Genomic DNA, 26,397 nt, shown 5'->3' on the forward strand with positions numbered 1-26,397 from the left:
GCCATTAAATAGCAAATGAAGAAGAAAATGCCAGGTGTCGGTAAAACGACTGTGGCGCTGTGAGATTCAGGACCAGAGAAAGATGCAAAGACCTAACTTCTTTCAAAACAATAAAGAAAATCCGGTCAGGTGCACACTTTGTCTTACTGTAAAACTAGCTGATCATAAGTCTAAAACAACTATACACATTTATTTGAGAGTGAGGCACCCAGCAGAAGGTCCATGTTGTTTTTCCATATGGTGGTCTCTCTCTCTGTCCTTATGTCTGTGTGGGGTTTCTCAAACCCAGTAGAGGGAGATTTTCTGTACAAGACTTGTATGACTGAAACCCTAACAGACAAAAATACAATGCTAGTACATGTCTCAAATCACGTCTGTTTGTAAGAGTACTTCTCGACTGAGTCCTTTCTTATAAATAAACAACACCGTGAGCACTGAGATGCAGCGACCTTGGTGCTGAGGATGGAGCGGTGAAGTGGGTGACATTGAGGAGGAGGTGAAGAATCTCAGGGGCAATCACAGTGAGAGAGCACGGCTGAGACTGAAGAGGAGGAGATCAGATTAACAACATGTGGACTCTCTATTCCCTCACTCAGTCTGTCCCTCTCACAGACTCAGTGTAAATGCAGTGTAGAGTACATATAATAAAAGTTCCCCGTCTCTTTCTGTCCCTCTCACAGACTCAGTGTAAATACAGTATAGAGTACATGTGATAAAAGTTCCCTTTCTGTCTCGTTGCTTCCCTGTTAAAGCAGACAAACACCCACAGAGCCTATACGTTAAGGCCGGCAGTGTGTGAAGGTGATTTGGTCCGATAATGATCAGCTGTTGACCAGATGGAGGAGTCGTACGTCCAGATAAGGACAAAACGACACTGGGGACCAAAAGGTTCCAAATTGGGGTCTACAAGGGCGGACAGGTTATCAATAGGAAGCTTTCTTCCAATAGAGATAAGCGGGTGTAAATAAAAGATATTGCGTCTGGGAATAGAAATGCGGGGTTCAGCAGCAGGACTATAATTAGCTGCAGAATTACATTGAGCCAAAGCTTTCCACATCAAACACGGTGACCTTCAGAGCAGAGATGACTGTCTGCGAGGTGGCGCGTCTGAGGTCTTCGCTGAAAGAGGAGTTCATATCTAACGCACAGTTTGTTTGTCAGCTGTCTGCTCCATCTTCTAAATATCTAAAGTGACCGTTCAGTTAAACCCACAATGACAACCTATTACAGCACCTCTGATATACAGCAGCATTATTCAAATATTCAAAAGCATTAGTACCCAATAACTTCCCGAGCTTGTGACAGCAGAATGATGTGATTACTGAGCACATTAGGTACATGTGGACATTCCCTGATGTTGTGTATTTTAAATAGAACACAATTAAGTGCGCAAGCCCTTTAGCTCAATTTAATCACATCACTTAACGCCTGTGGTTAATCTGGCTGATATGAAGCCCCAATAAGCCCTGGGTGACTGTGTTTGCAAATACAACAAGGCGGTACCTATTTTTTATCTTATTGTTTATCTTTAAAGGGACGGTAGGCAATTAAGAGTAATCACATGATTTGCACCAGAGGTAGCTTGAAGCTTATTTGCATCCATCCTGCGGCAGCTAGAAATATGAGATGGCACTTTTATATATATATATATAGAGAGAGAGAGAGAGAGAGAGAGAGAGAGAGAGAGAGAGAGAGAGAGAGAGAGAGATTGTGGTTATATGAAGCAACTTGAGAAGAAGAACTAGCACAGAAATGTTTTGGGAATCAACCTCCCATTTGTATAAATGAATTGTGTGACTCAAGGGTTTGATTTAGGGTGGTTAATGTTGTAAATATTTAAATGGACCTACATGTATTTTACTCTGCAAGTCAGACATGTTCAGATGTTACAAAACATGTATGCCATGTATTTATATGGAACAAATCATTAATAATAAATACTCTCTGATTATAGTCAAGCTATTTAGACCTAGTTAATGAAGATTCAAATAAGTCCTTGACAGTGTTTTCTTTTGTTCGAAATTCATTACATTTTGTAAAAGGGTCATATAAAAAGGGTTGTCAAGTGTTCCACATTTACAAGAGCAGTAACTAAGTTAAAACCTTGAAACAGAAGAAGAAGAAGATATACTTTATTGATCCCACAAGGGGAAATTCAGTGTTTGGCCTTGACAGTTGTGTGATTCCAAACTCTAAGATGGAAAATTAAAAATGTTTCAGATGAGAAAAAGAGGAGAGGAAACTTGTGCTAAATGCGTTTTGCGTTTTAGCCCCCACCCCTTTCTTATGCAACAAAGATGAGAAAACCTAGAGTAGTAACTGAAGCAATTAGAAAACAAACATCTCAAAATTTGCTTCTTCTTTTTTTTAAACTTGAGCTGCACCGAGCAGCAGCAGCATCCTCTATCATTCACTTCCACTGTGTAAATAACTGACAGTTGTCATGGATACAGAGGCGATTCTAGAGTCTGTTGAGGCCCTAAGCTAAATTTCACTGGGGGCCCCTCCAACCAGCGTTCATAAACATTATGTCTGCCAGTGTCCCAACTGTCTTCCTCTCTCTTTTTACACTCCCACGCAGATACAGTCATTCCTCTTTTCCTTCGCTGCAGGGCATGGAGAGTGAGTGAGTGCTGTCACATGGGGCCACCTTAGAGAGGTTCCCAACTGTCATTGCAAAATGTGCACATTTAGTGCCAATGCCGTGGTTTAAAGGCCTGGAGCCCCAAGCAGTTGCCTGCCTTGCCTGTTGACAAGCAGGGAGATTCATGCAGCCCCACAGGCCAATGACACAGATGAATTTAGAGATGCTAAGAAACAAACGTATCACCTTTTAGGTTGTGGGTTTAAAATATCACGATCAGGAAACACACATATTCTGTTGGCGCACACAAACATACACATCCTCATCTTCTTCATTAGTTTCCTCATCAGCCAGTCTGAGCGGAGAGTAATTATCACAGCTGGGCAAAGTCGTTACTCAGATAGTGAGAGTCCGTGTGACTTTACGTAACTGGCGGCTCCCCTTTGTTTTTGTTTCCTTTTGTGCGTGTGTGTGTGTGCGTGTGTGTCTTAAAACCTTAGTCAGCAAAAGGTAACAAATAAATGTGTTGTTGATCATGATCAATATTAATAATTGACGTTGATTTGCTTCGTCCTTCAGTTTTCCAAAGTTTATACATGTTTTGTCATCATCTCTGCACAGTGAAGTCTAAGATTATAAAGAAGCCTTTGAAAACTTAAATAAGGTTATTGATATTTTTTACATTAATTTGTATCTGTGACTTTAATGCAATGATCAAACGTGGCAAAATGTTTTCTATACATTCCCTGTGGTTTTTAAAGTCCACTCTTTTTAATGTCTAATACATCAAATTAAAGATCAGAGATTAATTTGTCTCTTCTTCTTTAAAACACATTTTCCTTTCCTCTAACTGTAACACAGAGATACAACATTAAGATAATTAATAAGATAACATAATTAACAAAATCTTTAAAAATTTTAATTAAATAGTGCTCTTGGTCTGCTTGATAAATGACTTAGAAGAATTATGAAATGAAAACATGTGGTTTGATAAAAGAGCTTTGATGTAAAGATCCATTCACTATAAAGAAGATTAAATCTGCTCTGAAGCTCAAAGAAAGAACAGTAAAAGTCTCCAGCTGTTGGATCTTAGATGAATTCAGAGTACAGCCTTTTCGTAACAAAAAATAATTAAAATACATCACGCCCAGTGGACTAAGGGCCCGACCGATATGAGAGTTAGGGGCCGAAAGGGACCAAAATCGATATTGGGGAGAAAGAAAAATCAGATCGTGATATATCGTCCGATATCTTTCTTAGATCTATGTTCCATCTGTAGAGATTAATATAAACATTTATTGTGTTGATCCCTTAATTGCAGTTATCAAACACTTTTGATAAGATGTATAATGAAGACAAGATGGTCACTCAACTGGAAAGTAGCTGTGCATGTACGTGCATCATTGCCTGAGATTGTAATGGTGAGTGATAATACTTGTTGTAATCCATACAGCGCCCTCTGCTGGTGAAAAAATAACTGCTAGTGTAATAAGATTATACTCAAATAAAACTATTTACCTGGTGAAAACATCTGATAATATCGGCGTATATCTGCGATAAAATAAGATAATACTCACTGGATATGTTAATATCAGCCGATATTATTGGCTAAACGATTTATCGGTCGGGCTCTAGTGCAAATTTGTGACTGTATTATGACATATTTCACAACATGCCTTGCAAATAAAGTTTGACAGGACTTTCACTTAGGCCTCTATTTGCCTAAACATAGATATAAAATAGGATCCATTAAGAATACAGCAGCTTCTTGTTCATGTTATTTATTATGAGCATGTGTGATGAACTGTTTGATCTGCAGAAGCTGTAAAAGCCACAAAACTCGTCACAAAGAAAAGCCTGCCAGACAGACAAACTGTCATCAAAGAAAGTCTGATCTTCTGGAAGTCAGTGTTTGATTGTCTTGATTCTCAGAGACTTGAGTGTTTTTGTTCTCGTCAGTTTACGTGTGTTCATGCTGTGTGTGTGTGTCCTGCAGGCACTGATGCTCTCTTTTGGAAAGCACAGTGTGACATGTTGGAGAGGAGTCAGAGAAGTCTGTGCAAATCTGCAGTCTCATGGATGTTCAGAGCCCAGGGCACAGCAACACCTCTCCAATTAGGACAGCAACGAAGCAAGCTTCCTGCTACATCCGCTGCTACACACACAGCTGTGACCATCCAACCATTTCTGTAGCGTTTGGAGTTTCAAACGTTTCCCTGACAGGACGTGTTTCTTATTTCTGGTGAATTTGAGATGTAGCAGCATCTCTTTAACAACAGTAAGTCATTAACTGAGTGATGCCTCGAAGGTCAAGGCAATATTTTGTGTTTTTTTGTGTGCAGGAGACAGAAAAAGTTTTCTCTTAATGAGGGAGCTGGAGGTCTTTTAAAGTTTGACACTTTCACAGCCCCTCTGATCGGGGATAATAAGAGCACAAGACAGCAAACAACAAAGGCGTACACGTGCAAAGGAGGAAAGGTCGATGTCATTTCACTTTGAGGGAATAATGAGCAGGGAAAAAACGCACTATGAATCTTTGACTTTGTGGAGTCAACGACTAATTGCATTTAAGGCTACAACAATTTCAGATTGGTAAGCATCTCATAAAACAGACCTCATTCATTAGTTTTATACTAGTTTTTGTTTTACAAAGCTCGGCCTATTGAACTCCTATCACTGGTTTTAGTCATAGACTTTAATAAAAGTGGATGTTGTCTCAGTGAGGTCGCCCCTTTGGTTTCTGCAGCAGACATTTAAAGCAAACCGAGGGCAGCCGCCGTATTAAAAATGCTGTCTCAAGCTAACTTTCAGTCCAAGTATTTAAAGGCCTTAGGCCCTGTGTCAAGCTAGTATATTCTCTTGGTAGAAAAGTGCTGGCTGTGCGCTCGGGGGAGCTAGCTTGAAGCGTTTGTACGCTGAGAAGAAAAGCGCTGCACTTTCGGCCTGTCTCTATGACAACAGTCTGTTAAAAACAGTTCCCATATAATAAACACTGCTCTGTTGTTTTTTACTGCGGGTTTTTCATTTGAGATCATTTTTACCCTAGCAGTGGGTAAAAGACACGATCTGTAGGCAACAAAAATACAGGGAATATCATAAAATCGGAAAAGAGTGCCGTTGACGCCAACAATGCCTTTCTGAAAAGTTGAAAGATATTCAACTTGAAGTGCTCGGATTGGCCGCACATAAAAGGAGGGTTGCTCAGAAAAAGATAATGGACGCTGTGCTTTTTCCCTGAAAGGCCACCTGCTAATGCAAAACGCTCTTTTCTCATTTGAAACAATTTAAAATGATCCTGGAGCTCATGAAAAAAAAACCACCAGGTGGATACAGGGCCTTAAGCATCCTAATAAACAGCCATGATGCGTCACCAATCAGTTTGACCAGCCATGCCTCTTACTATGAATAACTTTTAGCCTTCATAAAACCTAATCAGATGAGTTTTTACAAAAATATTCCATTAGAGTGTGTGCCAATAAAGGAACTACGAGCTATTGAGACCAAATTCATTTTTTTAACCCGGCTGTAAACAGTTGTGCTGTAAAAACAGGCTTTTTTGAATGGGGTTTTCATGTGATTTTTTTGGGTCCTTTACAGCCAGCCCCAAGTGGACACTCAAGGTACTGCCATTCTCTGCACATCTGCATTGGCTTCATTTTTCAACTCAGGAGGTTGCGGCTTGGTTTTTGTGTTCTAATTCCCTCCAGTTTCAACAGCTGGTCTGAAAGATAAGCTACAACCTAAACTTAAAAAAACTAATAGATGTTGGTTTCTAACGGGGGGGGCAAACATTCATAGTTCAAGAGAAGGTGAGAAGTTGAAAAAGAAAGTAAGAAAGAGAGAGGAGGGAAATGGCTTCAAAAGCAATGAGATCATGAGGAAACAATGTTAGGACATAAATAAAGAAACAGGAATTTCAAGGAGTAAAACAATTTCACTCCTTTCAGGATCAACAAACCACTACCTCAGCCCAGAAATAGAAACCACAATGAAATGCACTTTTCCTCCATGGTGGCAATGCACTTTGGGAATGTGTATTTAATGTGTGTCTTGGTTTGTGGTTTTAATAATTGAAGCAGCCACCAGCCACAGTGGAGCTGGAACAGGCTCCTCAACACCACACGAGTGAGACCAGTCAGAGTAAAGAGAACCAAGCAGCTGATTTATACTTTACCACTGGTTAGGTAGTGTAAAAACAGCAAGCTTTGGACAAACATTATATAATTTCACATTCAATCTCTACAGCCAGGACAGGAAGCTATAATCTCCTCCATCACCTGAGAAGGCCACAGTGGGTACACTGTGAGTCGTTCAGACATAAAGCTTCATTAAAGATTAAATGTTGTTTTTGATCCAAACTGTTTCTTCAAGGTTAAAAGAGCTTGTTTCCTGTGGAGGGGTTTATTCTTACACACAATTTAGTGATACTTGAAGATGTAAAAAAATATAAGAAAATGTGTTAATAGTGTCATTTAAACATGCTCTCCACATGATGAGGATGCTCTTCCATCGACTTAGCAGCCAATTGAAAGGTAATGATTTCATGTTCACTCAGCAGGCATCTGGACAGCCTGATACTGATGAGTATATTGACTAGTCAGGGACGAACGCACACACACACACACACACACACACACACACACACACACACACACACACACACACACACACACACACACACACACACACACACACACACACACACACACACACACACACACACACACACACACACACCTGTCAGGTTAAATGGCTGTGATGGAGAGTGATAGATGATGTCTGGTCGTCAGGCCGTCTCTCTGGTCTTGGTCTAATGAGGTGACACACAGTGCTGACTGACACGGCCAGGGTCAAAGGCAAGTTCATGAATTACTAACCCACATCCGTACAGGGTAGCGGGGCAGACCCTCAGAGAGAGGCTGAGAGGTATTCTTTATGTTACATTTTACATCAGAGGAGAAAGCAGGTTCCTTTTCAGTTTGATGTGACCTTTCCTCGGCCCCTCACACGCCAATCCGGGAAGGGGACTTGATTTTATCTTCTTCTTTTTAACACAGATGATTTAGGCTAAAGGATTGAGATTCTTTCAACACTCAAAAACTAAAGCAATATGCATTAGAGTTTGTCCGATTCTTTAAAGCAAATGTCTTTATTTTGTATTTATCTATAGCTTAAAATCTTCTTTGCCATCTGGGCTTGGACTCATTTAAAGATTTATTCTGGAGGCAAAGCACCAAAGGTCAGAGTCAAACTCGGGCCGCTCGAGGACTACAGCCTCAGTGTGAATGAGAAAAGGTTGTGGGAACCTGGTCAGCAAGAATTGAAGGCGAGATTTTACAGGTTGCTTAGAAACAGTGTCAAACAATTGGCTGTTGTGGTCCTGTTTAGACAGTACCTAATCTCTCAAGAATCGAACATTCATATCATCAGTGTTTTAATTTAAAAAACAAATGAGTGATGAGTCTGATCGGGAGGTTTGAGAGTATCAGTACAAACATCACAAATTGATCCGAGCCGAGCACTGGTTACTACCGTTGTCTCATGAGATTACTTTCTCCAATCATTGGTACGGGTCGATGGGGTAATACTAATCTCCTGTAGTCTGTACCTGGTTTTAGTTTGACTGATCAGTCTCTGCTTAGGTTTAAAATGGGTGGGTGAGAGTTTTCCTCTCAGGTGAGTGGAGAGAGAAGTACCAACTAAGCCATGAAAAGAGGTTTAACCCATGTGGTTGTGTGAGTGTTTTAAATTTCACAATCCACTTGATGAAACATTTTATGTAAGCTTTCCTTTAGTCAGAACTGATAAACTATTAAAAAGCCTTCACTGATGTGTGTGGGGAAAGTTGGACATTTCAGCAAAAATATTTGGGAGCAGTGATTTATAGAGTGCCTAACCGATGTGGTCAAAAAGTCCAACCCAGACGCCTGAGGAAAATGTTGACAGATTTATACATCTGAACCAAACAGGTGTATTAATCTACATTTCTTTTCTTTTTTTCCAATAAGAATTTTCTTGAAATGTTCAAACAGTATCACAGTTAGAAGACATGAACAATGACACAACCAAAAGGACTAAAACCAACCACTACAAAAAACAAAAAAAACAAAGCAGACAATAAAAGTAAAACCAGATAAGGCAAATAAAAAAAAGACATAAAATACCCCATTTCCTCATCATGCTTGTTTCAAGGTTTTGCCAGAGTCCATTAAATTTAAGTCTAGCCTCAGCCTGACTGGGAATGTCCAGTGCCCGTATTCAGTCCAGAGGACTTCCAATTCAGGTAAGAGAATCCTTTCGACAACAAATCAAGACTCTCCGCGGGGAGTCATCCATGAGTGGTTTCCAAGTGATCAGGAATAACTGTCCATTGCCCTTCAGCACTGCACTAATCTTCTCGTGTGGAGGTACAGAAAAGATCTCTTTGTACCACATAGTAACAGTGGGAGGGTTGTCCTTTATCCACCTCAACAGTACATCTTTTCTTTCCAAAAGTAACAGTTTATCCAGCAATTTAAATTAACGAGAGGGGAGTGACACATACTTAGATGGCAGGCTAAGTAGGAAGAGGCCGGGATCCTCGTTTACTTCCGTTTTGAAAATGCCACTAAGCACTTTTGCTATACAGGACCAGAACCGTGATATGTATTTACACTGCCAAAAAAGTAGTCCCCTCTCTCTCTTTGAGACATTTGAGACATTGTGGTGAATGGCCTGGGTCCATCTTATTCCGGATGGAAGGTGTTATGTGTAATCTATGAAGAATTTTATATTGAGTTTCCCTCAGTCTATTGCAAGAAAACATACATTTTGATACAATTCAAAGCTTCTTGCCAGTCGCCTTCTATGTACTCATTTCAATCGACCCTGCAACTGAAACAGCAATCAAGACTTCCCTTATCGTTGATGAATCACATTATTAATAAAAACTAATTCACAGGTATATTCACTCTGAAGACCTGAGATGTACTTTTACAGTTATGTGATGATTTTAGGACATGATACAACAAGAGACCCATGGGTGCCTTAGCCATCAGACCAAAGGTAGTCCCTTCACAGTCTTCTTGTTTTTATATGTGCAAAGCTCCTGGAAAATACACTTAAAGAGACCCGGCAGGCAAAACAATGACTTCAACAACACAACCTTAATGATCCAAAAGTTAATTACAATCATTGGTCTTTGGTTAAGAGGTTTTTTTTTTTCAATGTAGTTTGTCATTAAGCTTCATAGAAATGTAAAAAAAAAAAAGTTATCTCCACAAATACTCCCTCCGAGGTATTTTTTTTATTTATTTCCATTTTTTAAGCATTCTGCCCGAGTAATCCATTTAGTTTGACTTCTAATACATCACCTCTCACATACCTGACTTCATTTAACTTGCTAATTAAACGTTGCTGTTATCTGGGGTTTAATTAAACACTCTCGACGTTCAAAGTAAGCAAAACACTTTTCTGCATGCTGTACAATATGCAAATTAGGTAGTGTGTGTCTTTGAGTCAGTGTGTATCTGAGAGTGTGTTGGTGTTTTTTTTTTACACTTGATTTGCCCCTCCACAGTCACTGCCAGAGTGGAGCAGATAAAGGTGAGTGGCAGAGTCATCAAACTCAGCACTTCACTATTTAGTAATCACTTTACCGTGACAACATGTTAGGTCACATCACAACCCTGCAGCTCGCATAAATCAAAGTAGGACAGATGTACAATTCCAGACACACACAGGGCAATCTCATTCACACATGTCCCTCACAGTATGACGTTTTTTTTCTTCAGGGGGGGGCAAGACATGGCATTGAAAAAACGCTGCAGAAATCCAAGATGGCGGACAATGCGACAGAGTCCAACACTATGGCCCTTAAATAATTTTCTACGAGTGATTGGACAAATTCATAGCATATACGGACAAGTGGAAGTGAACACAGTGAGCAGAAAAGACTGTGAAGCTGCTTTATTGAGGGCACAAAGGTCGCACCGGGCGCCCACTGGTTGTGTGATATAAACGTCAACACCCCGTCCACTCGCTCGCTGTGAATTTTATTGAATGTTCCAGCTGTGTTCACACATCAGCTACCCCGCCTTCACAGGGAAATTTCACTACGGGGCTGGTAAGAAAAACTCTGCGTTAAGTGGGGGTGAAAATCCAATCTTTTGTGTTGACACAAGCAGCTCACCCTGAACATTTCAGAAAATTTTGACAGCCTCTCCTAACTATGAAACGGGCGCTGTTTTTAGCCCGACGCCTATTTTCTATTTCCCTCTCTGCTGCTAGCATAGGCAGACCATACAGGCAGGCGAGGAACAAGGAAAGAGGGGCCTCTACAAGGAACTCGCGCTTGCTTTTCCCTCTCCACAGAGATTGCTAGCTTGTTTTAGAAAGCGGAGATAGTGGTGCCTTAATAAAATCCACATCAGTGAATGAAATGTCGTTCTTTGACTTGTGTCAAAAACAACAGAGAAAAACGTTTTCCTGCTCACGGCGAGTGTACATTGACGAGTCTCTGAGAGTTGTGATTTGAGTCAACAGATCGTCAATACAAAGCACCACACATTCAATAAGCCACCGTCAGTACAAAAGCTCTAGATGTCATACTGAACTGAAATTCACGAGGATAGAATGAAATATTTATCGTGCAGTGTGGACAGTCAGCGTGCGATCATGCACGATGTGATGCCATATCTAACGCTTGTTAGCGTGCTGTTAGGACACAGGGTTAGGAGTGTCGGGAATGTGTGATACGTGTGTTGATTTGCAGGGAACTGAAGTCTGCAAGGATTACTGAAAAATCATGTGGAGACACTTTTGAATGAATGGGCCCATGCAGGGTCACAACTCACAAATAGGGTTCAGAGGTTGAATGTGGACTGGAGATTACTAAAGACAAAAAGCAGCATCAGGACTGGGAAGTGAAAAAGTTCAACGTTAAGTCATATATTCGACTTCATGTCAACAAGTGAAAAGCACTGACCCCATCATTAGTTATGTGTGTTTTATTTAGTCATATATTTAACAGTGTACTTCAATGGTTCTCTTTAAATTTTAGAGTGTAAAACACCCTCAAGGTTTCATTTCAGTTACCTCTCCTCAGAGCAGCAGAGGACTGCAGCTGCATAAAGCAGCTATCATGTTCATTTATGAGGAAAACAGAACAGGTTTTCACTTGTTCCTGCCTGTGTAGAGAAAAGTGCAATGAAAGTAAAATTTTGCAGCATTATAAACAAAGAATTAGCCACTGACGGAGCACACAACAGTTCCTATCACAGTTCATGTCTGCTGCGTCTAACCTCTCCTGGGGAGGTTATCTAGAACAAATTGAAATTGCTTTCAGCACTTGAGCGCTAATGGTTTTAAGGATGACCGCGAGGTCAGTGCCAGCTATCAGGAGTCCCATCTCTTCTTCTGTTCTGGTCGGCTAAGCTCTCTCTGGCTGCCACAAACAGGATGTTAAATACAAGTTGTGGCACCTTGCTGGCTGACTCACACAAAACAGTGTTGTAGGCGAGAGTGGAGAGGATCGGCCGGCCAAATGTGGAAAAAATGTAAAGGAGTATGAAATGTCTGCACAGGTTACACAGATTAAAAAAATATTTTCTGCTCTGATCTAATGAGATGAAGTCTCATGGTGCTTTACTCAATCCGACCAGAAGAGGAGGACATTGTTCCACTCTTTATTCAATATAAAAAGAAAGAAGGTGCTCAAATCAGAAAATCCATAAATGTTCCCACGAGTAAATAATTTATAGAATATGAGAGTAATTCAATAAGAACTTTACTCCCTCTGTTTCCCTTGTCCATGCACTTTCTACTTCCATTTGTTCAAAGTTACATCCATTGTACGCAGCACGACTCTTAGCCTCAGGTCACATTTGCCTTTGAATATTTATTCTCCCCGCTCTGCCCCTCAATCAGCCTCCAATTCCCTCCATCATAAGGCCAGGACTGTTGATGTGGCACCCTGAGGCGACCACTGGAAGTCACTGCAAAGTCAGAACTCTGAGTCAGCTCCGCGAAGGGACCATAACAAAGACTCTGCTGAGGAAGCATGCAGGCTCCACACGTGGTATATTATTCAGTTCAATGTATTCATTAGAGACCATAACTCATGTGTCCACCTAGCGTTTTTTTCAGAGGCCCAGCATCTTTGTTCAAAAGTGTTCAATGAGTAGAGAGCGTTCTCAGCAGTAAGAGGTCACCTAGAGAAAAACCACAGCGCTCCGCACCCGCTCTGAGCACTCAAGTTGAAAATCATTCAACTTTTTCAGAAAGGTGCTGTTGACATCACCGCCGCTCTTTTTCAAATGTGTGATATTCTCTGTAGTTTTGCCGCCTACAGGTCGTGTCTTGTACCTACATCCTCCTCGCTCTGTGTCTGATCGGGAAATAATGGTCTAAAATGTAAAACATTGCCTGCAGTAAAAAGTAAGGAGCAGTGTCGGTCATACAGCGTCCGTTGTCAACAGACTGTTGTCATAGAAACTTGTCTCAGCGCACAAACGCTTAATGCGAGCACTTCCGAGCGCACAGCCAGCGCTTTTCTACCTGGAAAAACGCTATATGGACTGTATGGCCTATCTTAACATATTTTCACTTTGGACCTTTCTTAACTAAACAACAACCACATTTTTTTACTTTATTAGTCCCTGAGTTTACACTCTGTTATTGAGAGACATGTTTCTCACACACATAGGTCTGAGTTACACACATGCTGTGGACCTGTGGACCTGTGGATATGAATTATAAGAGATTTTAGATTGCTGCTACACACTGCTACACAGGGAGCGCACCAGAACTGTTTTTTTTTTTTTTGCCTTACTCAAGGGCACCTCTGTATTACTCAGGAAGTCAACTGGCATACAGATGTACTTCCATACTTTGGTACCAGCGACCCTCTGGTTCCCAACACAAGGCCCTACAGACTGAGCTACTGCCCTCCCCAAATTCATGGAGTTTAACCTATTCTGGTTATTACTGGCTGAATGTCATTGGAATGGGCTGTAAAAAAACAAACATAGATTCTGTTTCATTTCATAGTTACAGCACCATCACCACAATGTGCTCACAACGATATCTTTGCGGAGGAAACTAGAGAGAAAACACACGTATGTACAGAGAGAACATCAGAACCTCATCTAGAAATCTCCCTTTCACCAGGTTGAGGGATTTTTCCCTGTGAGGTTTTTGTGTGTGACTTGAGCAACCAGGAAATGAGGTCAGCTAGCAGGGAGCGGGGAACAGGTGTTGGCAAAATCATAGATGACCCTAGTGTGGCACACATGGTCCTCAGTCTCAGATGTCTCTTCTGAAATAAGAAGTTAGAGGGAGTGAAAAAAGAGTAGAAGAGGCGGGAGCAGATTAAGCGGCACCAGACGGACAGGAAGAGGAGAGAAAGGACAGAAGAAGAAAAGTGGAGGAAGGTGGGAAAAAAGGAGGGAGGTGAAAGAAGAGACATAAAGAGCACTGAATGGGAAAGTTTTGGGAGACATGACAGAGATTAGAGCTCAGCATGAAAGATCTTCAGATATCGTAAGAAATGATGCCAATGTGTATTTTGGGAGGAAGAAACCACTCTGCATAGAAATAACCCTGATCTACTGGGAAGACTTAGCATGGAGCGGACGGAGGGAGGAGCGGACGGTTAGGACGAAAGGCTGTTCTATTCATATCCTGACCCACCATCCCCCATTGGACCCTGGCTCTGTGAAACCGGACCTCAGGCTCGCCCTCTAGAGAGGGGGGCTTTATGTAACAGAGTGTTTTAGTAAGCTCGCTCAAAATGGACACACTCATGTGTGAAATATTTCATCCCTGCCTGCGTCACTTCTAATCAATAATCTCTCTGTTTCAAACCCTCCACTAAACATTTAAAGTACGTGGCTCGCAGGCAGACTCGTCCAGAGGATTTTAAAAAAATGTGTATGAACACTGAGCAAGTACAAGAAATCATCTACCCTCAGAGAAAACAAGCGATCCAACACAGCTCTCCATAAATGAACACATTGGGTATGAAAAGTTTAAGCGTGGGCTTAAATAAAAAATGGTGTTCATGATGAGTAATACAGCAGCGCTGTGCGGAGACAAAAGGAGCACAGATGCTATAATATGAAAGGTTTGTGCTCTCATGTACACACAAATTCAGTCTCTTGTTTTCAATCAAAACACTTCAAAAAATCAAACAGACCACGGCTGTCAAATGTCCAATCCTTTCATACTTCAAACTATTTCATCTCCATTATCTTGATGACCAAAGTATACAAAAGTACAGAAGCTTTAAACTACAGATCCTCACACGTATTTTTGAAGGAAAGCTCCGGGCAGCGAAAGAGAGAGAGAGAGAGAGCAGCGGTGGTTCATTCAAATTCACAGGTCGACAAATACTGATGGTAATCCTTTTGGAGTTTTAGCGACACATTGCTGATTGTGCAATTCAGACAGGATGCAGGAGATTTTCTTGCCTTGGACTTGTATTTTTGTTGCTGTGGTATCGAAACAGGTATCGATATCATTTGAGTTAGGGTCCCCACCGATATGGGATTTTTGACACATTTTCCGTCCTTACAAATCAATCAACGTAAAATCCAACAGATATATTTATTAATGCACACAGCTCAACATCAGGGAGTTAAAAGACCCCATCATTCAATTTCACTGCATAGAACGGTCTTTATTAAAAACAGTACTAAGACTGAATTTCTGTCAGCACTTTTTCAAAAACCAATCAACTGCAGCGTCTTTAAAAACAAGACAATTGCCCATAAAAGAGAGCACCCGTCAAAGAGTGACCCTGAATATAATCTCTGCACACACACACACACACACACACACACACACACACACACACACACACACACACAAAGATACTTCAACACACACACACACACACACACACACACACACACACACACACACACACACACAAAGATACTTCAACACACACACACACACACACACACACACACACACACACACACACACACACACACCTCAAATACATGGACAGAAATAGACTGACCACATGTGAGTCATGACAAAAACTAAAACAGCATTTGGAACAGTTACACATTCACTTTCATTTGTTACACATTTTAACCATTAGTGTGAGCATCTTTCAATGGCTTACAGAGATGATGAATTTTGAAAGCAGCAGCTTGCCATATAAGCTTTTACAATAGCCCCCTCTTTTGGCAAGAAGTAGAAGTTGAAGTATTTGGCATCTAAACTGCTGACACAGAGAAGTGCTGGAAGACTATTCTCTGTGTAAACATGATGTTGTGTTGTGTCTGTGTTGACTGCACGGCTGGTTGCATTTCTTTGTCTGTTGAGGACGATCGTGACACAGAGCCTGTTACCTGAGAGTCGGTGCTGCTTGGTGCTCACTCGGTTGGTGTTTTGGACCATGCAGCAGAGGTGGAGCATGGCAAACATGGTGAGGATCATCACCACACTCTGGAGCAGCAGGGTGAGCTCAAACTGCTTCCCTATCCTGCAAGGACAAAAAAAAAAAAAGAATCATGTTCCAGAGTTTGAATTCAGACTTTAATATTTCAGAGAGAGCTTATAGAAATACACCTAGAATGCAGATCAGACAGCTGGTAGCATAGATAACACACAGCAGAGTCCAATATTAAATTCTATGGATTTCAAAGTCATCAAGGCTGGGAGCCGCACAGAAGCCCTTTTTAAATAACACAATCTTCTATAATATTGTATTTATATCTTTTTGATTGAATTCCCTTCTGGATAAATGACCCATGCTCCATGATTTATAAAACAATTTATGAGGAGGCCTCAAAGTTGACGGCATATGGCCTTATAGATGCCATAATAAATCATTTTTTTGTGATCCTTTCTCCCTTTCCCATTTATTTCTGACACCACGACAGATCGGAAGGATGACCTTGTAAATACTCTGGGCCTTCCAAAGGGAAAAATAAAGGAAGTGAGATTGTAAACAGAGGGACAGTCATATCACGGGGGGGGGGGGGGGGGGGGTTTCTCCCTCCCTTACCAGAAGAAGATACGCAGGATGTTTGCAATGAGCAGCACCAGGCACACTCTGGTAGAGAAGCCGTCGCTGTTGTTGCTCCTCTGGATCTCCTGGTACTGTGGCACGTAGGGCAGCGCCCCTCCAAACACCATGAGGCAGGATGCCAGCCAGGACAGCATTGTCCCCGAGCCCTCCACGTCATCCTGCAGAAGCACCTCTGCTTCCATCACACCCAGAGACGCTCAGAGGTGTCCGGAGGGTTTGGAGGTTTCACCTGAGGGGCAGTCTGATGACAGGTCACAGTCAAAATAATGAGAGTTCTGCAGAGGTATAGCTAAAGACTGCTCCAAGTTAAAAGAACAGGAGCCTACCAGCAGTGAAACTTACTGGTGATAGATTCATTATTACTAGGTTACACAATGACTCGTTCTGTTTTTTCTTGTTTAGATGATTATAGCTGCTCCAGTCACACTGAATCTCTGCAATCATATGATCATCTATCACACAGAGCACCTTTATCACATTGCAGCTGCTAAATACTCCTCACTTTTTTAAACAAGTGTGTTTATTGAGATTTTCAATATTACACTTTCAATTTAACAAAAACTACACAGTTATACAGACAAACAAAATAAGATGCACTCAAGAACATTCACAACAAGGTACAATACCAGGTTTCGACAGGTCAATACATCAAACTATTTTGAAATACAAGTTAGATTTCTCAAGGACAACAATATAATGAGGAAAGAAAGATGCTATTAATCAAGGCAAACAGGCATCTACATACTTTTCCCCTTTATACAGTATGCTCCTCACTTTTATCACCAGTTTGTACACCTTCAAAATAGTTTTTTTTGTACATCTTTATATATTTGTTATTTTTTGGTTACACTGCTATGGGCTGGGAGAACAGCAATACTTTTTAATGTTTTAATTGTTTGTCGTTATATTAGGAAAATGAACAATAGTTCTGTATCTTGACCTTTGACCTTTACCTCAAATTAATGACATACAATGGCCAAGGCCTAACGGGTAGAAAGTTTTCACTTGTTTTTACATGAAAACTCAGAAAACAACTTTTTTCTGATGAAGAATTTTGACTCTAGGGAAAGGCTGAGGTGTAAATGATACAAAGGAAAAAAGTATGGTTGATTATGTGGTAAGAAATGTTTGTGTCAATAAAGAAGTATTTTTTTTACAATTTATTTTCAAAGACCCTTGAATAAAACTATTTAGTAATAAAAGTGTAATCATTATTTTAGTTAATATGTTCAAATCTGACCACCTCAGAGCATACAAAGCCTCATAACTCCCCTGAAATGAGATAGAAAAAGTCACAACACCTCTGTAAACATAATAACATTGCCTTCATGCTATGGACTATGAATTCATGCTGTTTGGGTTTTTTGCACTTGTGTTGAGGCATCATGCATTTGTTCTGGTGTCTGCATTTGTTTTGTCGTCACTGTTGAGTTGCTGTGTCTATATTTGTGTTGTCGTATCTCCTTTGTGTTGCTGCTTTTTGCAGAGCGCTTTTGCATTCATCTGACATGATGAGTTTATTCCATCTGGGCGGCAGTAGCTCAGTCTGTAAGGACTTTGAAACTGGTTGCTGGAGAGGTTCCAGTTCACTTCCTGAGTACTGCTGAGGTGCCTTTGAGTAAGGCACCAACCCCCAAATGCTGAGGTTGCCAGGCCTTATGCAGCCTCCTCACGCTTGACATCTTCTCCATTATTGAACATCTAAAGATCCTGTTTATGCTTTGGTGAATATATGTGTTTGTGTAACATGTCTCACAATGACAGAGTGAAAAGATTTATTTTCTCTCCAGATTAATAAAGTATATAAAATAAAATAATTTAAAATACTTGATTTAAAAGATTGATTGATTGATTTAATTGTGCTGTGCAGGACATGCCTGACATTGCAACGCTACAGATGTGTGTTAAATGCATTGGCTGCCAAATGGCTGGACCAGAACTATAGGTGAGAAATGGGGAATAAGAGTGTGAAACACAAGAGGGAGTGAAAACACTCAAAGGTGAAATAACCAGAGAAGGCAGAGGTGACATGTAGGTATCAGGGGCACTGCTGAGGTGTCCAGGCTGAGACGTGTCAGTAGCTTTAGAGTGAGTACAAGAAGTCTTAATGGAAGTATGTTTGAACAACTTTCCTTCAAATACAAAACAGTGAGGCTAGGTGTTGCATGATTACATTGTTCAATGTGACAATGAATGCATCAACAAAAAATATAAGTGCATGTTAGATATGGACAACAGTATTTGTTGACTATCTACTACTTCATGTTTTACACAATACCTGTTGGCAACACGTCCCTCTGTCCCTCTAAACACTAAATTGGCACCAGTTTGTTAATAGTTTGAGGCTGAAGGTATTTGATGGAGAGTTTAAGCTCCATCTGACTGAATAATGGTCTGAGAGCATGGCCACAATAACCAGGCATCCACCTGATAGTAAAATGTACCAGTGCTAAGTGTGAAAGCATTGCTTGTTGACAATAATTTACTATTGCAATAAATCAGAATTTTGCAATGTGTTAATGGGGAATTCTCATATTGCAGTAATGATGCATTTTGATTGTGCAGCCTAAAGGGGATATTCCTAACTGAGTGTTCTCACAATTCAGCGTATCACCACAAAACTTTTTATCCTGTTTTACAACTAGTCAAACTTTAGAACTCTAATCCGTCAAATTGAGGTGTTAGCACCAAGTATTAGCAGCCATTGTTGAGGAGATTAAAACACATTGTTCAGTAATTCCCTCTTTCTCTGGAGCACCTTACAGAACAAACAGAGGGATTCATTACTTTCCAGGCAATGTGCTTTAATTATACAGATAAACAACTCCTGGAAATGGAAATTGTGTAATTCCACTGCCCGTTTGTTGCTACACTCAACCTACTGTGCAATAGGTGTGGGTATGGACATGCTATGATTTTTGTGTGTCTGTTTTTTTCTTGTGGCTATGTAATAACAATATGAACTCCTTTGTCAAGTTTAAAACAGACAGCCTATGCCTGTTTCCCCGACATAGTTTGCAGTTAGTGTCAGCTGACTAGTCAGTCAGATCTTAGAGTCAGACAACCCCGGCTCAACACAATAACAAGGAAGGCAAAATAAAAAACCTCACTGACTGGTTTCCATGGTGGTGACTTGAAGAAAAATCTCACTCAGGATTGATTGGCAGATAAACTGTACTTGGGGCGCAGGGTCATCTTGAAGTTTAAAGGGATCTGATTGCTCTTATGATATCTGTTACTTAACACTACATTTCTGCAAGTTATAACATAATGTCCAATCCAAGAGTCTGCTGCTCTGAAGAAAAGTGTAAAGCGGATGGTTTTCCATGGAGCAAAATCCATTTCTTTAATTCTCTAAACGTCAGTAAAGAGCTCCCCGTCACCTTTGTAAGGCATTAACCATGTGCAATGAAAGCAAAACTGAGAAACAGAGAAGCTCTTTGATGCAATCCACAAATGTCTTTTTTACTGGTTTCCTACAGTTAAACATTACAATGGGGTTGAACAATCATGGGCGTCTTTTGGTCATTTCCTTTAGCCTGTTGTTGGTGGGAGAAACCTCTCACTCTATGGTAAGTAGCCTGTAAATGCGTGGGGCCACCTCAAGTAAGAGAACTCTGTGTTATGTAAGCAAAGCATAGCTCCGTGGGGTTGGGTCACTAACATGTCTAAACATACAGACATCAGTTTGGAGCAATCAGGAAAGTAAAGCAACAGAATGCAACAGCTATTTAACCATCTGGTTACATGATTATAAATGAATGTTAGACTACAGAAAGCAACTTCAACGTGTGTAATGTGCAATTCCCCACTCTGAGCTTTACTTTTTTATATCCACAAACACGTCGCCTCATAAAATTGTTATACTGGTTATGAACAGTTATTTAATAGCTCACATCACACATGCATTGCCCAGCAGCTTGTCTGTGTGTCTCTCCTTGTACGGAGTATATAAGCCCGCATCAGATGTTTAACATTAAACAACTCTCAGGTAACTCATGCACAACTTCCAACTTTACTTACCGCTTTACTGCGTGTCTTTCAAACCACACTCCAGAAAGCCCCCAAAACAACAAAGTCTCAGCGTCATAAACAAACTGGGTTCCCTAGCAGCTCTAACTTTCTAATACCAACTCCTGCACAAGAGGAGAGGAGAAACGTGCACGAGCAAACACGCCCGCGCACAGATAAATACCGGTGTGTAGTATGAGTATCAATCATACTTACCAGATTCCAGCATTAAATATGCAGGTTGTTGCAGCACTAAATGGGCTACAGTGTTAATTAAATTAACTTCACAACTTCTTCTTCATAGAGTGTTTGTAAAAATTGTAAACACTGTAGAATAATTCCCCCTCATTCAAAACTAAACTTTCTACACTTCTCCGCCGCACATTGGCCCAACTCTCGCGAGATTCTCCGTGATGTGGAACAGCTGACCGTGCAGTGGGTGGCGCAAGGGACTGCTATCTATATCGAACAGCAACAAACCTGACAGCCAAAATCTTCCGATAGCAAGCATTCTTAATTTAAGTTTTTGGCGAGGCAACGATAGTCAGTCACACCCAAACATGGCGGACACGGATCCCAAGTCGGTGCAGGACCTTACCAATGTGGTGAGTCGTGGTCGTGATGACCAGCTAGCGTTAGCTACAGTAGCCTAGCTAGCCTAAGCTAACGTTAGCTAGGCTAGAAAGCAAATACGAGCTACAATCCAACATTTCAGTCGCAGTTGGGACTTTAATATGGGTTGAATTAAAATTAGTTTCTGTGCAGATTCTGTTCGAAAAGGTACATAGAGCCATAGCATCTTTTGTTTTGATTCTTCACGTTATGTAATGATCTTGATAACAGACTTCATGATATCACAGCATCACATGCACACAAGTTATACTGCAATGAAACCTCGTTTCTTATTATTACTGTATAGCAGATGTTTTTTTTAAAAGCCAGAAAATCGTATTAAATAAGAGAAGTTTTACTCACGGAACTTCATTGTGGAAAACGATAGAAACAGAGTTGCCATGGAGATGAGTAACCTACATTAAAACACCCCCTCTCTGTTTCTGTCCTTTAGAGGAGTTTTCACTTTCTCTACAAGAAGTTTTCATTTTTACCTTGACCTTTTTTTTAATTCACATTAAATGCCCACCATGCTTTTTTATGTAAAAAAAAGTACTGTAATTTTGTATAAAAAAAAACTTTATTAACATGAGTGTAATAGTGACAATATAGCCAAAACATCATGCACTAATCAGAAGAACAAAGTAAACCCTGACAGATAATCACACAATAGGTATAGAGTCATAGTTCTCAGTGTGATTATGAAAGACTGTAAGATGTTTTATGTCATTCATGTGTTTCAGGTTCCACTTGCTTACCTCATGACAGGAAGTGATGTCATAGGTTTTATTAATTTAAGTAACCCCTGTTTCATTAAACTGCCCTTTGAGATTAGTGTACTATTTAAAATAAGTCTTTAGCATTCAAGGAATATTAAAACCTGAGTATCCATTTAGGTTTGGGATTATTTGAGTATGTATATATGTGGGGGAAGCTTATTCCACTTTTAAAATCATGTCAGAGCTGTATTTTGCGACAGATGTTTCATAAACTAATATGGTTTAGTATTAAGTCAATGTGTGTTTGTTGATCTTTGCCATGTTATGTCAAAGAACCATCTCCCATGGTTCCTGAGCTTTTACAGCGTTGTCAAGGTAACTAGATACTTTTGTTAAATCCCTCGAATACCAGAGGCGCGGTGAGTGTGAGTTCAGTAGAGTGGGAGTGCTGATGTTTTTCAGTAGCAGAGGTATTGTTTGCAGTGAATAGTTATGCAAACTGGTGTTACGTACATCCTCTTTAATGATCCCACTTTGATCTGTAGATCCTTTTATTTTTAGTCTTCATGTTTGTACTTACAGTGTTTGTGTCGATTACTCCACAGGTCCAGACGCTGCTGCAGCAGATGCAGGACAAGTTCCAGACCATGTCAGACCAGATCATCGGGAGGAATATCCTAACTCATGATTTGAATTCCTGCTATAACGTCATTAACTTTATTGAATTTGAGTCTTAATGTTTGATTCCTTGTATTTTCATCTCTTTCCCGTCCTCCAGCTTTTTGCTCATTCCAAACACAGACATGTTAACATGCAATACATTGAGTCCATTCTTATGATGATTATCACCTTAACAGTTTTTTTTTACTCGATGAGATGAGCACGCGAATTGATGACTTGGAGAAGAACATCGCTGACCTGATGACACAGGCTGGTGTGGAAGAGATCGAGGCACCGCCAGAGAAGGCTAAAGAGGGACAAGGCTCATAATGAAGGTAAGGAGGGATAGGCAGCGCCAACATGAGGATCCCCACACAGCTTGACTCTGAACTTACAGTTACCAGAAGATAAATTACTAATATCTTCTATCACTTTAAAAACGTTTACACCTCGTCAGAGATGTTCTGGTATCTTGTACATTCCCTGTTTGAAACTCATACAAGCCCTGTTCAGTCTGCTGTTTCAAGCTGCAATATTTACGCCCCTCTGAGGTTTCACCTTCAATCTGAATGTTGAGGAGGAGTAAAGGGGGGATGAAGTGACCCCCCCCCCCTCTGTACCTTCTTCAGAGGAAGTAACAGAGGCGTTACAGAGATGAGACGGGATCAGCTGAACCAACAGGGAAGTGCAGCACACTATGCACGCATGTATGTCTGACTGAATTCACAGACGGCTACACCGAAACAGCCGTCGCAATCAATATGACTTTACCAAGACGTGCTGACGGTTAAGCTTAGTTATGGCACTTTTTGGGGGAAATAGCAGTCACAAAAGGGCATCTGATTCTGTTGCTAACATTTTGCAAGTGTTGACTCACATAACTCTCCCTTCTTGTTCATAAACTGTTGGTGTTGTGAATTGTCACACAATAATTAACCTGAAAGCAGCTGATCTGTTGGAGCCAATCGAAATGGTTATGTATCTCATAAATTTTATGATTCCGCAATTAAATGTGTAAAAGACGACTACACTTAAAATATCTATAAACAATATACACAGTGAGTTTCATATGATGTCAGAAGAACTCATTTAAAATCGGCTTGTTCATGGTTTTCAATACCAGAATACTTAACTACGATGTGAACCTTATAATCAGAAGATTTCAGGGACCTGTTTTGATACCAGGGCATCAAAAAAACAAACAAAAAAAAGAGTTCCTGGGCACAGGGTGTTGGATAATTGATTTTGATTATCAAAGAACTGCAGGTTAAATCCTGGTGGTGTAGTGCATGCGCTCCAGATGGAGGCTGTAGTCCTCCAAGCTGGCAGCCCAGGTTCAAATCCCACCTGTGGCTCTTTTCCTGCATGTCATTCCCTACTCTCTCTCCCTGTTTACTGATTCCATCCACCGTCCTATCTCTCCATTAAAGGCACAAAAAAAGCCAAAAGTCATGCACACTATCTAGTTAGACTAGACTCTCTATTGCAGTTTTTGGTTTAAAAAAATGACTGAAGATCTGACATTTTTTTTGAAGCTTTGAAAATGTCAATGCATAAAGTAATGGATATTGAATTGTTTAAAGCATGTATTGAATATATTGATGTTTCTTTGCAGATGTAAACATGTGTGGAGATATTACCCTTCTGTCTTGCAATCGGTGAACTAAAAAATGCCCGTTTGTTTTTTTTCTTCCCTTGCAGGTCCCTCACCCCGATGTGAAGTCGGTCCCACTTTCAGGAGCAGCAGACTTTTCTTTTGTGAAACTGAATTCTATTGATTTGGTGTGTAGTAGTGTGAGATGCTTTTTTATATATTGAATATTGTGATAAACGGTTACAGTAATGACTTGAAAAGTTTAACCATGTTTGTTAGAGTAGTGTGACATGCCCTTCTGAACTAAAATTGCTCGTGTGCAGGAATGCAGTTTGTGGATTTTTCGTTGACCTGCAGGTTATTTGGCTGCCATCATCGATCATAAGTAATTAAATCCCAGGAGATGATGGCTGATGGGACAGTTTTGCCTTAGTCTGTGCTGAAAAGTACATCTCATCAGACTGGGGGAACGGGGACAGCAAACATCTGACGTTGCAGTTTTTCACAAACAGCTCTGCTACTACCGACAATGGGATGCATTCCAAATCTGATTTTCTTCTATTAAAGTTATTTAATACGAAGCTGGTTGTCATGTATATTGCATAATAAATATCTGGCCAGGTGCTTAGTGAATTTTTAAAAATCTAATTCACTCTGAGGTGCTCAGTGTTTTTCTGGATTTTGTTTTCCTAAGCAGAGTTGTATTTAATGATGCACTTCATCTTCAACGGTTCAGTGTTGCATGTTTGATTGTTTTCAATTACACTAAACTGTGAGACTGAATCTCTCTTCAGTTATCAGATGTTGTGAATTTTCATTCATGTGTACAAGTATTGTTTTTAAGAGACCCTTAATGCCCTGACACGCCAAGCAGACGGCAAAGAACTAGTCGACTACAGCCAACGGCCAATCACCACTTGAGGAAATACCTCTCCATGCCAGCAGGCGGCGGTAGTCCATTGTTATGATACAAGAAGACCATTTTCACACCGCTGTCGCTCACCACTCATATTAAAGGTAGCTTACTAATGGAGAATAATGTCTGATAAAAAGTTGAAAATGGTGCTGGCGTTGTCAGCCCTTTGTCTTCTAGTGGAATAAGAAAAGAAGAGGCGGAGGAGACAAATAAGGAGAAACCGCACTAATGGGTGAAAGCATGCTCAAGGGGTTTTCCTGAACCTGTGACGAGAGCTGGAGAGAAATGAAACCTCCAAACAGCCAATCAGAGAGATCTCTCTGACCGATGCAGATTCAACATGTTGAACCGGCCAAAAAAAGGCAGAGGGGGCCGACGGAGCTGGACACAGCAAAAACGAGGGTGATGAGAGCTCACTGACAGTCCAACTAGGACTGACAGCCGACGATTTCCTTGGCGTGTCAGGACCTTTAAACTTGTGGTTCTCAACTGGTCGAGCCTCAGGACCCACCAACTACTCCATGAAAAAGTGTGACACAAATTTATGATATTTTTCAATCATTCAGATTTATTTAAAGAAAAATAGTTCATTGGACCTCAGATGGTACAAAGCGTGATAGTACAAAGAAACTCAATGAAACAAGCTTGGTAAAAAAAACAAAAAAACACTCCATTGACTTTTTCACAGCATTCTTCTTCCATGCACACATTCACGACCCACTTTTGGGTCCCGACCCACCAGTTGAGAACCACTGCCTTAAACGAATCATGTTTGCAAACTGTCCCCGCACACGTGTCACTTCTGCATAGTAGAAACTTTTATTCAAGTAAATGCAAAAACAAAACAAACCAAAAGTGATTATCAAAATCAAGTGCCAAAAAGTCTCAAACAGCAGATAACAAATGTGTGTTTGATAGTGCTGATCTCAGAAATACATCAATAGTCTATGAACATATAACACATGTAAAAATGTGAAGTACTGTATGCATTATAAGGTGAATGGTTCCTTGACTGCATCCTCCCATCAGCTTCTGAGAGAAGTGTAACGTTAGAATTCAAAGTCTTCCTCCGTCATGTCGATGGCCCAGGCGAACTTGTCCCTTTGAGTCTTGTTGTAGATTTTATCTACAGGTACCTCCATCTTCTTACACCTGAATGCACAGGGGGAAAAAAAGATTGTTCACACAACACTGCTGAATAAATACTCAGACACATGGCTTCACTTCCTGATTGGATTAAACACTTTTCTTTTAAAAACCTGATATATTCAGACG

General features: G+C 40.5%; 3 protein-coding genes across 4 annotated transcripts in view; 1 reads left to right on the plus strand and 2 right to left on the minus strand.

The window, feature by feature from the left end:
* The window catches only part of si:dkey-246g23.2 (solute carrier family 66 member 2), a 61,314-nt gene extending 40,316 nt beyond the window's left edge, over window positions 1-20,998 (minus strand). Inside the window, exons 1-3 of one of the 2 annotated variants that reach the window (XM_065956525.1) lie at window positions 20,838-20,998; window positions 16,587-16,851; window positions 15,928-16,061 (exon numbers count right to left, since the gene is read on the minus strand). In XM_065956525.1, the coding sequence (XP_065812597.1) occupies window positions 15,928-16,061; window positions 16,587-16,792 (340 nt within the window). In that variant the 5' untranslated portion in view covers window positions 16,793-16,851; window positions 20,838-20,998. Of the gene's footprint in view, window positions 1-15,927; window positions 16,062-16,586; window positions 16,852-20,633; window positions 20,793-20,837 lie in introns of those variants that run through there. The other variant, XM_020639149.3, reaches the window with a different exon arrangement.
* Window positions 20,999-21,033: 35 nt separating this feature from the next.
* On the plus strand, window positions 21,034-24,854 carry hsbp1b (heat shock factor binding protein 1b). The gene is made up of 4 exons (XM_020639123.3): window positions 21,034-21,226; window positions 22,558-22,624; window positions 22,821-22,947; window positions 24,314-24,854. Exons 1-3 carry the CDS (start codon window positions 21,182-21,184, stop codon window positions 22,940-22,942), a joined length of 234 nt encoding a protein of 77 aa, XP_020494779.1. The 5' UTR covers window positions 21,034-21,181; the 3' UTR covers window positions 22,943-22,947; window positions 24,314-24,854.
* A 1,064-nt stretch (window positions 24,855-25,918) lies between these two features.
* Window positions 25,919-26,397, minus strand: part of zgc:173742 (DNA topoisomerase I, mitochondrial) — a 39,163-nt gene continuing 38,684 nt past the window's right edge. The window contains exon 20 of the mRNA XM_065956524.1: window positions 25,919-26,274. Coding sequence (XP_065812596.1) covers window positions 26,172-26,274 — 103 coding nt within the window. The 3' untranslated portion in view covers window positions 25,919-26,171. The remainder of the gene's footprint in view (window positions 26,275-26,397) is intronic.

The sequence above is a fragment of the Labrus bergylta genome, chromosome 7, assembly GCF_963930695.1.
Source record: "Labrus bergylta chromosome 7, fLabBer1.1, whole genome shotgun sequence".
Lineage (NCBI taxonomy): Eukaryota > Metazoa > Chordata > Actinopteri > Labriformes > Labridae > Labrus > Labrus bergylta.